The sequence below is a fragment of the Bactrocera dorsalis genome, chromosome 6 (assembly GCF_023373825.1).
Source record: "Bactrocera dorsalis isolate Fly_Bdor chromosome 6, ASM2337382v1, whole genome shotgun sequence".
In the NCBI taxonomy this organism is placed as follows: Eukaryota; Metazoa; Arthropoda; class Insecta; order Diptera; family Tephritidae; genus Bactrocera; species Bactrocera dorsalis.
Window position 1 is genome coordinate 15,513,185 of NC_064308.1, and position 14,523 is coordinate 15,527,707.

General features: G+C 39.3%; 2 protein-coding genes across 4 annotated transcripts in view; one reads left to right on the forward strand and one right to left on the reverse strand.

Moving 5' to 3' along the window:
* LOC125779345 (craniofacial development protein 2-like) overlaps positions 1-14,523 on the forward strand; it is a 144,164-nt gene that overhangs the window by 86,508 nt on the left and 43,133 nt on the right. The window lies entirely within an intron of this gene.
* The window catches only part of LOC109580054 (uncharacterized), a 56,929-nt gene continuing 51,282 nt past the window's right edge, over positions 8,877-14,523 (reverse strand). For all 3 annotated transcript variants that reach the window (XM_049460891.1, XM_049460890.1, XM_049460892.1), the window contains 2 exons: positions 9,479-9,599; positions 8,877-9,395 (listed from right to left, as the gene is read on the reverse strand). In XM_049460891.1, coding sequence (XP_049316848.1) covers positions 9,215-9,395; positions 9,479-9,599 — 302 coding nt within the window. In that variant the 3' untranslated portion in view covers positions 8,877-9,214. The remainder of the gene's footprint in view (positions 9,396-9,478; positions 9,600-14,523) is intronic.

Consider the following 14,523-nt stretch of genomic DNA (forward strand, 5'->3'; position numbering starts at 1 on the left):
CAAAATTGTTGAAGACATGCACAAAAACGGTGTAATCGAACCTTCAATAAGTCCATGGAGCTCACCTATCGTCTTAGTTAAAAAGAAAGATGGTAGCACCCGTTTCTGCGTAGATTATAGGAAGTTGAATGATGTCACAAAGAAAGATAGTTATCCTCTACCGAGAATCGACGATACATTAGACACCTTGTTTGGAGCGAAATGGTTTTCTACATTAGATCTACAAAGTGGATATTGGCAAGTCGAGATTGATGAATGTGACCGTGAAAAGACCGCTTTTAGTATGGGCGACGGGTTATGGGAATTCTCTGTGATGCTATTTGGGTTATGTAATGCGCCTGCAACGTTCGAGCGACTGATGGAACATGTGTTAAAAGGACTCAACTAGAAAACATGTTTGGTGTATCTTGATGACATTATCATCATGGGAAAAAGTTTTGATTATCATTTGAAAAATCTAGGGGAAGTCTTTCAGCGAATAGCATCAGCCGGATTACGCTTGAATCCCAAAAAGTGTTCATTATTGAAGAAGCAGGTCACATATCTCGGACATAAAGTGTCAACTGAGGGGATTCACACCGAGGAGAAAAAAATAAAAGCAGTTAAAGATTGGCCTCGACCCACCAACATACATGAACTCCGCAGCTTCCTCGGCTTATGCACGTATTACTGCCGTTTTGTACCTTGATTTGCGAACGTGGCTAGCAGTTTACATGATTCAACAAAGAAGAATCGCTCGTTTGTATGGCAGGAGTATATGCCTCACCAAACCAAGAAGCGAAGACAGTAGCCGAAGCGTTTGTAGAAAATTGGATAACGAGGTTCGGAGTGCCCGTCGAATTACACTCAGATCAAGGCAGGAATTTCGAATCTTCCATTTTCCAAGAAGTCTGTACATTACTGGGCATCCACAAGACACGGACAACAGCGTTACATCCACAATTAGATGGGATGGTAGAGAGATTCAACCGAACGCTCGAAGACATCTGTGGAAAATCGTTGATAAAGATCAACGGAATTGGGACAAGTGCATCCAGATGTTCCTGCTGGTGTATCGTTCAGCGAAGCACGAGACAACTGGTTACACGCCAGCGAAGATTATTTTCGGATCTGATCTGCGACTCCCTGCTGATCTTAAGTTTGGAACGAATCCTGCAGCTGTAAGAAATGATGGAGATTATTGCTCTGCCTTAAAGGAAAAAATGAATGAATTGCATCTAATGGTAAGGCAGCACACGCATCTGATGAGCAATAAGATGAAGGACCGGCTTGATCAAGCGGCAAATTCTAAAGGTTTTGAAGAAGGTGATCTGGTCCTGTTGTACAATCCACTTCGAAAGAAAGGCTTGTCTCCGAAACAGTCCGAGACAGCCTGGGAAGGGCCCTATATGATGATGAAACGACTTAATGATGTGGTATACATACAAAGAAATGGAAAAGCACGATGTAAAATGAAAGTAGTACATTTGGAGAGGCTCGCCCCATTTGGTTCAAGAGGATTTGTACCTAATCGGTACGATTAAGCTTAAGTGGAGGGCAGTGTTACAAAGGTAGTATTAAGTTCGGTACCATATGTGTTTGTCTTGCTATATGCATCCCTTATTATAAACATTTGGCGCCGCGGTTGTCTGTTTCTCTACTTAAACAATATCTGCATGTATAGGGAATGTATAGAATCGTTATATGTGTTTGTCTTGCTAAATGCATTTCTTATTACAAATAGTAGGCGCCACGGTTGTCTATTTGTCTACTTATAGCATAAACATTAACTGTATATGGAACGTACAGCATTATGTTCTTATAATTGTCAGACGCAATATTCTAGAAGGACATGTCGGCAACAGCGAGGAGTGCGTGGCTATATAAACCGTGGCAGCGCCAACGTAATCATCCAGTGCTAAGAGTAAACTGCTATAGTGTAGACAAATTTCGAAATAAAGAGGTTTTGTTGAATTAAACGGTTTTTGGTTTTATTTGTCAATCCAGAGGTACGAACCTAGTAAAGTAAACTAGTAAGCAGTAAATTCGTAACAATATTATATGAGCACCGTTCTCGTGCGTACATAGTGGATAAAACATGAATAAAGAGGAACTAATTATTTTAAAATTTTAGTTTTACTCCAATATTATATTTATAGGAATAGTATATTTTACGATTTCTTTTCAGTTTGAAACAGTTCCTTAATGTTATATTTGCTGTTACCAAATTATAGCTTGCCTCGTCCAGCTTCGTGATTTTTCAAACTGCCTTTCAATGTATTAATAGTTACAAAATAATTTTTTTAAATATTGTTTCTAAATAAAGACAGTAATGTTCAACTACAAATAAACAACTAGTTGAAATATTTTGAAACTCTGGTCAACCCAATTGGCGGAAAGTTACCGAAAATATTACAAAAAACAAAAAAACTTCAACCGAGATTTGTTTAACAGAAAGTTCGACGTTTTCGGCACTTGTGTGGGCTTGAATAGTTATGGTTCGAGTTTGGCAATTTTAGAACTCGAGAACTCAAAAGAACTATTTTTGTAAAGTGTTATCTCAATATATTCATTCGTGCTTAATTTGTGTACTGAAAAGGGGCAAAATCACAGAGAAATTGTGGTATATGGGAATTAGGCTTCGTTATAATGTAAAATGGGGTCGTCAGGATAATGTAATGTACCGAAATCGGTTGAAATTTGTCCAGTAGGACCGCATATTTGTTATTTCGTTTAAATGTGAGCTCAACGTCCAATTTTAAACCTATAAAGCCCTCTTGTATAATCCCGGGTGTAAAATTTAATGCCTCTTGTTGACTCCCGATTGAATGAATGGTCTAAATAAATTTAAACGCCGTTTTTAGGTGATCGACACAATTCAATTTACCGAAAATAAACGGAATTCTCGAAAGATTTAGGAGTTATAGAGACATACGATTAAGTTAATATTTATTCGCAAATATTGAAATCTTCATTTTTGTTAGTTTTAAAGATAGAAACATTTTGTTATTCACATTATTTTATGAATTTTTGAATACGTACTCTTGCAACATGTTGCTAGAGACTATAATAGTTTTGTTCATTTAACGGTTGAATGTATGATCTAAAACTAAGCGAGGTAGATATAGGGTTATAATACAAGGTGCTTTCCAAAGTAAACAAGACATTTTGAATCTAGCGCCCCTGGTGGCGATTGGTGCATTAGAATCTGCTATCTTTATCGATTGTCCACTGTCATGACATTTCATCGATTGGAAGTGATGTTAATGCGTTTTAAGTGTCAGTATGTTTGTGTTATCGGTGCGAAAATGAGCTTCGAACAAAGAGCCAACATTCAATTTTGTTTTAAAATTGGTAAAACTTTTATCGAAACGTTTCAATTGATGAAACAAGTTTATGGCGACGATTGTCTATCCCGTAGCAGAGTGCACGATTGGTTTCAACGTTTTCAATGTGGTCGTGAGGACATATATAAATGACGATGAACATGTGGGCCAATCAAAATCCGTGATCACCGGAAATTCCATAGAAACTGTGCATGAATTCATCAAAAATTAGCCGAAATCATCATAGAAATTTATGGAAATGGAATTGAACATCTCCAGAATCGATTTACTGCATTTCGACCGAACAAAAATGTGCTCAGAATCATTCGAAGCACAGCATTGTGACCGATTATTTGACCAAAAATCACATTTTAATCATTACCACCTAATACTCCCGTATTCACCTGATATGACACCGTGCGACTTTTTTCTATTCGGAAAAATGCATTTGCCCATGAAAGGAAAGCGTTATGCAGACGTAGAGGCCATTCAAAAGGCTTGCATCATACTGGCGGCCATGCCGGCCAACGAGCTAAAACACTCGTTCGACCTACTTTTGGACCGTGCAAAAATCAAAAAGCGTATTGAAGCAGAAGGAGACTATTTTGAATTAAATAAATTGATTTTGCCGAGAAAACCATTTTTTCTGTATTTCTAAAGTCCTGTTTACTTTGGAACGTACCTTGTATATACTATATATAAATAATCGGGATGACGGGTGACTGTCTGTCTGTCCGCACGTCCGTCCGTCCATCCATCCATCCGTGAACGGTGTAACTTGAGTAAAAATTGATGATGAACCTTGGTATGCGGGTTTCGTTGATGGGTACAATCACACCAATCGCCCCTAACCGAAAACCTAAAAAGTGCCATAACTAAGTACCAAATAAAGATATAAAACCACAGTAGCAATTTTGAGAAACTGGACGTAGTTTCGCCCTCTAATAACTTTAATGTACATATCATCTAACCCACTACAGCTATGTACTTGTATGTACTGACTTTGTTGAGTGCAAATACTATAAGAACTCCTATCGACACTGTGAAAAGGGATGAAATCGGAAAAAAGCCCCACTATATAACGGTATTGTTTAAAACTACTAAAAGCGCAATAACTAATTACGCCAGAGACATTAAATTTTACCTCCGAGATGGTATGAGGCAACTTTATGGGATCAGGTGTGAAAATTACCACTTTTTCGTGAAATTATATACCTCGGGCCCGACCAACCGGTTTGGACTAAACTTACGTAGAATGCTTCGCGAATTTCTATGTCACTGTGCGAAAATGGGCTAAATCGGACTTCAACCACGTCTATATTTCATATAAGAACATTTTAAATTATTTTGTTTCTTTCACCCTCCAGTAGACAAATCAAGACGGAATTATAATAACGGAATAAAATTTTGTTTAAAGTATGCAACCTTATCAACAAAAATTTATCAAATCCGAATATGTGGACTTCAGTATATATAGTTGACTTTTGACGTAAAATATCGCTCAATGCGGGAGATATACAATTGAAATTCAGTTAGCCCTGAGCCCCCACATACCTAATATAAAGACTTTCGAACTTTCAGGTGACTATATACGAATATATCTGTCAATATTGGAGTTATCTCAATGAAAAATATGTTTTATTCATGATAATGTATCTTTATGCCTAAATCAGATACATTTAGACGAAAGCTTGACATAGCACCCATATAAGTAATATCAGGATTTTTGAACATCCGCCTGACTTTACTTCATATGATTGCTGATTGTATGTGAGGTAACTTAATGGAACCCAGGGAATATATCTTTAGTGGCATGATAATAGTTAATAGACGAAATCGGGTCATTACTTCCCCAACTCCCATAAAAGTATATATAAAATTGCTTAGATTCCGATCCTCATGTTGACGTTTTATATCTTAAGATGTTGGCTTTGATTCCTGCAAAAATATAAAGTGGTCGGTCGCACCCGAACTTAGTGCTTTCTTACTTGTTATATTTAATTATGAAATTTGGCCAACGCAGCCTTCATACTATACGTCTAAATAGTTGAAATTGTAATAATTTGTTCCTATTTAATGTAATTGTTGTCAATACAAAATTTACATCCCTATTAATTAATAAGCGCATTAATAAGATTGTTATCCTGCTACAACACTATATGTATCTAAAGCAATCTTCTTCTTCTTAATTGGCGTAGACACCGCTTACGCGATTATAGCCGAGTTAACAACCGCGCGCCAGTCGTTTCTTCTTTTCGCTACGTGGCGCCAATTGGATATTCCTAGCGAAGCCAGGTCCTTCCCCACTTGGTCCTTCCACCGGAGTGGAGGTCTTCCTCTTCCTCTGCTTCCCCCGGCGGGTACTGCGTCGAATACTTTCAGAGCAGGAGTGTTTTCATCCATCCGGACAACATGACCTAGCCAGCGTAGCCGCTGTCTTTTAATTCGCTGAACTATGTCAATGTCGTCGTATATCTCGTACAGCTCATCGTTCCATCGAATGCGATATTCGCCGTGGCCAACACGCAAAGGACCATAAATCTTTCGCAGAGCTTTTCTCTCGAAAACTCGCAACGTCTACTCATCCGTTGTTGACATCGTCCAAGCCTCTGCACCATATAGCAGGACGGGAATTATGAGAGACTTATAGAGTTTGGTTTTTGTTTGTCGAGAGAGGACTTTGCTTCTCAATTGCCTACTTAGTCCGAAGTAGCACCTGTTGGCAAGAGTTATCCTGCGTTGGATTTCCAGGCTGACATTGTTGGTGGTGTTTACGCTGGTTCCAAGATAGACGAAATTATCACCAACTTCAAAGTTATGACTGTCAACAGTGATGTGAGTGCTAAGTCGCGAGTGCGACGACTGTTTGTTTGATGACAGGAGATATTTCGTCTTGCCCTCGTTCACTGCCAGACCCATTTCTTTTGCTTCCTTGTCCAGTCTGGAGACAGCAGAACTAACGGCGCGGGTGTTGAGACCGATGATATCAATATCATCGGCATACTCCAGTAGTTGTACACTCTTGTAGAAGATGGTACCTTCTCTGTTGAGTTCTGCAGCTCGAACTATTTTCTCCATAAGCAGGTTGAAAAAGTCGCACGATAGGGAGTCGCCTTGTCTGAAACCTCGTTTGGTATCGAACGGCTCGGAGAGGTCCTTCCCGATCCTGACGGAGCTTTTCGTGTTGCTCAACGTCAGTTTACACAGCCGTATTAGTTTTGCGGGGATACCAAATTCAGACATCGCGGCATAAAGGCAGCTCCTTTTCGTGCTGTCGAAAGCAGCTTTGAAATCGACGAATAGGTGGTGAGTGTCGATTCTTCTTTCACGGGTCTTTTCCAAGATTTGACACATGGTGAATATCTGGTCGGTTGTTGATTTACCAGGTCTGAAGCCACACTGATAAGGTCCAATCAGTTTGTTGACGGTGGGCTTTTTCACACAATATGCTCGATAGAACCTTGTACGCGATGTTGAGGAGGCTTATCCCACGGTAGTTGGCGCAGATTGTGGGGTCTCCTTTTTTATGGATTGGGCATAGCACACTTAAATTCAAATCGTTGGGTATGCTTTCATCCGACCATATTTTGCAAAGAAGCTGATGCATGCTCCTTATCAGTTCTTCGCCGCCGTGTTTGAATAGCTCGGCCGGCAATCCGTCGGCCCCTGCCGCTTTGTTGTTCTTCAGGCGGGTAATTGCTATTCGAACTTCTTCTTGGTCGGGCAATGGATCGTCTTCTCCATCGTCATCGATTGGGGAATCGGGTTCGTCTTCTCCTGGCGTTGTGTGTTCACTGCCATTCAGCAGGCTGTAGAAGTGTTCCGTCCATAATTTAAGTATGCTCTAGGCATCGATGACTAGATCACCTTGGGGGGTTCTACAGGAGTATGCTCCGGTCTTGAAACCTTCTGTAAGCCGCCGTATTTTTTCGTAGAATTTTCGAGCATTACCCCTGTCGGCCAGCTTATCAAGCTCTTCGTACTCACGCATTTCGGCCTCTTTCTTCTTCTGTCTGCAAATGCGTCTCGCTTCCCTCTTCAACTCTCGGTATCTATCCCATCCCGCACGTGTTGTTGTCGATCGTAACGTTGCGAGGTAGGCAGCCTGTTTTCTCTCCGCTGCGACACGGCACTCCTCGTCGTACCAGCTGTTTTTTTGCAGTTTCCGAAAACCAATGGTTTCGGTTGCAGCTGTACGTAAGGAGTTTGAAATGCCGTCCCACAGTTCCCTTATATCGAGTTGTTGACGAGTGCTCCTAGAGAGCAGGAGTGCAAGCCGAGTAGAAATCGTTCGGCTGTCTGTTGTGATTGCAGCTTCTCGACGTCGAACCTTCCTTGTGTTTGTTGGCGTGCGTTTTTTGCTGCACAGAGGCGGGTGCGAATCTTAGCTGCAACAAGATAGTGGTCCGAGTCGATGTTGGGACCTCGGAGCGCACGCACATCTAAAACACTGGAGACGTGTCTTCCGTCTATCACAACATGATCGATCTGGTTGGTAGTTTTTCGATCCGGAGACAGCCAGGTAGCTTGATGAATCTTCTTATGCTGGAATCTAGTACTACAGATAACCATATTTCGGGCCCCGGCGAAGTCGATCAGCCTCAACCCATTTGGGGATGTTTCCTCGTGTAGGCTGAATTTACCGACCGTAGTGCCTTCTTTACCTTCTTTGCCCACCCTGGCGTTGAAGTCGCCAAGCACGATTTTTACATCGTGGCGGGGGCATCTCACATAAGTGCGCTCCAAGTACTCATAAAAGGCATCTTTGGTCACATCGTCCTTCTCTTCCGTCGGGGCGTGGGCGCAAATCAGCGATATGTTGAATCTCGCTTTGATGCGGATTGTGGCTAGACGTTCATTCACCGCAGTGAATGATAGTACTCGGCGACGGAGTCTCTCTCCCACCACGAATCCCACACCAAACTTGTGCTCCTTTATATGGCCACTGTAGTAAATGTCACAAGGACCTACTCATCTCTGTCCTTGTCCCGTCCATCGCATTTCTTGGACGGCGGTGATGTCAGCCTTTGTTTTCACGAGGACATCAACCAGCTGGGCAGCGGCACCTTCGCAATTAAGGGACCGGACATTCCAGGTGCATGCCCTCAATTCGTAGTCCTTATTTCGTTTGCCATGGTCGTCATCAAAAGGGGGGTCTCTCATCCGAGGTTGTTTACACTTTTTCATTGGGGGTGTTTTTTTACGTGGCGGGTCCCAAACCCAGCGCACAACCCTATGCAGGGGATGTTTCGCCTTCTCACGTTAGCTCGCCTTCAAACGGATGTTCTTAGGCTACCCAGAGGATACTTGGTCAAAGACCGGAAGTCGTGAGCTGCTTGAGTCACATGTAAAAGGATCGTTTCTGGCCACTCCCAAGTGAATGGCAATCAGAGAACTTTCCTCACTTGCATGAACTTCTACACATGACTCCATCCACTAAAGCAATAGTAGTGAAATATCCAAAAGCTGATTCAGTTTCTCATTGCTTTCATATTTTTCAGAATAAATTTTAGGAGACAGATACTATTACACTTAAATTTTCCTGTTTAATTGAAATTATAAAGACAATAATATTTTTGTATGTACATGTACAATATATTGTTGATTGTATGTAAATTGGCAAATATGTTAATTTTTATTAGCAAATATTCTGTAATCGTATATATTTTATTAAATTAATTCTTTTATTTCAGCGTCGAAAGAGGGAAGAAGTAAAGTCGTTTAAAGTATAATACAATTGGTACGTTTGATATTTCCTTGAGTTACTGTATTATCAAATGTATGAATATCAAATCATGATTATATCGCTAGGTGCAGACAAATGTATTTAAATCGTAATCGATCCATGGTTGTGATTTATTAACCTCCTTTATTTAACCATAACAAAATATTCCCATATCCATAAAAAACTATTCCTTTTTCGTTTCTTCCTTAGGAATTTCAGGATATTCAAGCTTAACACCAGATTCGCAGGTGAAGATAGGGCAGCAGTACGGGAAAGGTGCCGTCTTGTTTGTTTTTTCAGTGTCCAGCTTGCATTTATCATTGGCTAACGGTAGTGGGCCGCAATCTTCTACCAACTCCAATAACCTGGATTGAAACAGGAGTGAAAATTATGAAAACGGTTGTTGAAACTATTAAATAAATAACTATTAATTTTAAATAAATAATACTTGGATGGGGTTTCATCGTTCTGAACACAAGTTGAGCGACCGCAAAAGGGTGTCAGCTCCCATGTCTTCCTAGGTTCGACTGTAGCACAACGTGTGGAAGCAAAACACATTCCAGGAAAATCTGAAATAGTAAACAAACAACGTAAGGTAGGGCTAAGTTGGGGTGTAACCGAACATTTTATTCTCTTGCAACTTGCAAGTACAAAAGCTATGGAAATACCTTCAGGTGTTGGCAAAACTTTATATTAACTATAGGGGTATTCAGACCAGCTTTGTTAATTCGTTAGTTGTTACTCGGTAGTTTTTTATCGTTTTACCGAGTGACGAAGTACCAGACTGGCAAGCATGATAGTTTTTTCGTTACTTCGTAACATCACTCAGCAGTTTCCTTTGCGTTGTTGCCTCAAAAGTTAACTTAATTCATTGCAAAAAAATATGTTTGCTGTCTACTCCAAATTAGTTTCTGAAAAATTTTTCAAAAGTAAGTATTTAATATAACTGAATCAGCTGTTTTGATACAAAATTTACACCCACTACTGAATTCAGCAAATATTATCTTCACAGTTAAGTGTTTTAACGAAGTATCAACTAACGAACTACCAGATTAACAAGTTCGGTCTGAATACCCCTAATGTAAAAACGGACTAATTTCAGGTGCAACCGAACATTTTATGATCTTGCGCTTGCAACTTGCTGGGGAAATGCCCTAAGATGCAAAACAATTCTACTCGAGAATCGAGTTTTCTCGTTAAATAATCGATTTTCAGTAGTCGAAGTGGATTAAGAACCGGTTCTTGACATTCGAAAAATCGATTATTTTACGAGAAAACTCGATTCTCGAGTAGAACCGGAATCGATTTTACCATCCCTACTGGCCGCCGTCGCGTGCACATTAAAACCTCCGCACAATAACCACCACAAAAAAAAAATGATTTTTTTTCCATGTATTTATATTGAAAACAGAAAATTTGAAATAGCCACCTCTTAATATTAATACCAAGAGCTCATCTTTTGAGTGACTTTATTATTATTATTATACATGACTAACTTATAATTAAAATTATAGGCTAGTAGTAGGATAGGAGCAATGGTAGCAAAGACCTTCAGCTCGCGTAATATAAAGGGTGATTTTTTAAGAGCTTGATAACTTTTTTTAAAAAAAAAACGCATAAAATTTGCAAAATCTCATCGGTTCTTTATTTGAAACGTTAGATTGGTTCATGACATTTACTTTTTGAAGATAATTTCATTTAAATGTTGACCGCGGCTGCGAATTGGTGGTCCATTCGGAAAGTCCAATTTTGGGCAACTTTTTCGAGCATTTCGGCCGGAATAGCCCGAATTTCTTCGGAAATGTTGTCTTCCAAAGCTGGAATAGTTGCTGGCTTATTTCTGTAGACTTTAGACTTGACGTAGCCCCACAAAAAATAGTCTAAAGGCGTTAAATCGCATGATCTTGGTGGCCAACTTACGGGTCCATTTCTTGAGATGAATTGTTGTCCGAAGTTTTCCCTCAAAATGGCCATAGAATCGCGAGCTGTGTGGCATGTAGCGCCATCTTGTTGAAACCACATGTCAACCAAGTTCAGTTCTTCCATTTTTGGCAACAAAAAGTTTGTTAGCATCGAACGATAGCGATCGCCATTCACCGTAACGTTGCGTCCAACAGCATCTTTGAAAAAATACGGTCCAATGATTCCACCAGCGTACAAACCACACCAAACAGTGCATTTTTCGGGATGCATGGGCAGTTCTTGAACGGCTTCTGGTTGCTCTTCACCCCAAATGCGGCAATTTTGCTTATTTACGTAGCCATTCAACCAGAAATGAGCCTCATCGCTGAACAAAATTTGTCGATAAACACATTTCGAACCGAACACTGATTTTGGTAATAAAATTCAATGATTTGCAAGCGTTGCTCGTTAGTAAGTCTATTCATGATGAAATGTCAAAGCATACTGAGCATCTTTCTCTTTGACACCATGTCTGAAATCCCACGTGATCTGTCAAATACTAATGCATGAAAATCCTAACCTCAAAAAAATCACCCGTTATTAGATTTTATGTAAGGAAAGGAATAAATTAAATTTTATAGTACAGCCGGGTGGATTTGAGATATGCTACGATTTTCTTTACATTAACTGTGTTTGGAGTGGACAAGAAAGTTAAAGGATTGGTGCCTCCAAAAAATTTGGTTCTATTGGATTGGAAAAGTGCACAATCTACTAGGATATGGGATATATTAATGTTTGTGGTTTGGTTACAAAAGTGGCAGTATAATTGTGGAGTATTTGTGATGTGGTAACTGTGCGTAATGTTTGTGTGCCCTAAACGTAGACGTTCGAATTTTATTAAGTCTCTGAGTGACTTTTTTTTACACATTTTCGAAAGTTTTGAGCTTGTTTTTCAGTTGAAAAAAAAAGGTTGCCTCAAAATGACACACCCTAATATATATATATGTTTGGATTCCAATCATGTGGTTATATAGTTATACTCGTATACAGCGGATACACTGACCGACATTTTCGCCATAAGGTTTGTTAGAAAAACGAATTTCATAGTACCATATAACTACATATGTATATGACGTATATGGGTGTTGGGGGTAGTATAGACACAATTTTATTTATTTTTGCCAATACTACATACAATTAACATGACACAAACTAATTTTCGTCCAATTTTTTTTAATTTTAAGCACAAAGATACACTTTTACAGTAAAACACGCTCTCTCGTTTTCATTTAGATAACTCAATTTTTGGCCGATATATGCGGTATAAAGTCAGCTGGACCCGATGTAACCCATTTTTGACACACCATCATACCATTGTCAGGCAAGGATTATCCCTGAATTTCAATTATACGAGGTGTGTTCAAAAAGTATCGCGAATCGTAACTGACAGTTTTCTTCGATTGCAGGGGCGTGGTGCATCATGAGTTCTTGCCACAGGAAAGAACGGTCAATAAGGAATATTACCTGCAAGTTATGCGCAATTTGCGCGAAGCAATCCGCCATAAACGCCCGGATTTGTGGAAGAACAAAAATTGGCTTTTGCACCACGATACCGCCCCTGCTCACACATCGTTGCTTGTGCGCGACTTTTTGGCCAAAAGCAACACACTAATGATGCCGCAGCCACCGTATTCCCCATATCTGGCCCCCTGTGACTTTTTCTTGTTCCCTAAACTGAAGAGGCGCTTCTCTTGACGAGATAAAGACGGCATCGAAGGAGGAGCTGAAGATGATAAAAAAAATGATTTTTTGAAGTGCTTCGAAGATTGGGAAAATCGTTGGCACAAGTGTATAATATCTCATGGGGATTACTTTGAAGGGGACAAAATAGATATTCATGAATAAATAAATAATTTTTGAAAAAACACAAAATTCGCGATACTTTTTGAACACACCTCGTATATCTATATCTTATACTTATTATGTATATATGTATAAATTTGCGGTAAAAAGTCAACTATAGGCACTGGAGGCCAACAACAGTTAAACAGTTTTGTTGGATTTGAACAGTCTTTTTTCAGAAGCTGGCATACCTTATTTGTGCAAAGTTTTATCCCGCAATATTCATTGCTTCTTGATATGTACGCTGGAAAGGAAAGAATCATTCTGAAACATCGATGTTTTTGTCAAAAACTTTAGCAAACTGTCATGTGTTTTGGTGCAAAATACGGAGAATTCGTCGGTTGAATGTGCACTTGAATAATACTGAGAATTCGCTTATGGATTAATGCGATATAAGTTAAAAAAAAAATCGAAAATACATTTTGTGTGACAGTCTATTTTGTGCTATGTGTTTTAGAAGTTGTTTTTGAGCGTTTAATATAAGTTTTGTTTCAAATTCATCTGTTGTCAATCATAACTTTATTACAGGTGTAGTGAATATAAAATACATATATGTAAATAATTGCGTTAGACGTTTAATTATGTACATAATATTTCAGATTTTCAAAATGCTGCCTTCAAAATTAAAAGTTTCTTTATAAGAAATTCAGACGCTTCCGCCACATGCAAACTCTACAACAAGAAATTAAAAACATCAGGTAACACGTCGAATCTTCGCTGTCACGTTGAGAATGTACATAAAAAGGTATTACTCGATCAAGTTGATAATGCAGAATGCTCGTCCAAACGGCTCACTCGGAACCAAAACAGCGAAAAATTTCGGAAATCATTAACATATCACCAACCGCTGGGACGACAGCGTCAAGTGAGTTATCCGACAATAGTAATAAAAGACTGCATGTATTGAATTATCTCCTAGTACATGTATTCCGTCAGTACTGCAAAATAAATCAGATCAGTTGCTAGCGTTGATCCAACCTAATGTGAAAGACTTTTTTGAGCTGGTCAAAAGTAGTTCTTACCAAGATGGCCCTAATCAAGGAAAATTACTGAAGCAATTGTGAAATATATTATAATGGACAACAAGCCATTTTCCACTGTAGAAGGAAAAGATTTTCTGCAGATGATGAAAGAACTGGTTCCGCTTTTTAAAGTTCCAAGTAGAGAAACAATAAAATTACGAGTAGATGAAAAATGTGAAGCGCTGTCTTCAATTTTCAAAGAGTATAGTACTCGTAGTATTAGGTGCGACGGTTATTGCCTAACGTACGACATATGGACGGAGACAATGAAAAATCAGTCGTTCCTTGGGGTAACAATACATTTTTTGGACAATTTCGCACACACGCTTAATTTGGTTGTAACGCAATCAATAGATAAGTTCACGGAAGTATCAGATTTGATAACTAAGGTGCGTGACATTGTTAAGTTTATTAAAAGAAGTGTTAATGCCAGTGATAAATTGTGGAAGAAACAAATAGACATCGGGGCTTCTACAAGTAATACCAAGAAAATGATTCTTGACGTAAGAACGCAATGGAATTCGTGTTTTTATATGTTAGAGAGCTTTGTCCAGTTAGCTCCTTTTAAGAGAAGTACTGCTCACTCGCCCAGAAGCACTCACTATGGTTAATGCCTCCGAGCTGACCAAATTAAGGAGGTGATTGAATTATTAAAGTGATTTGAAAT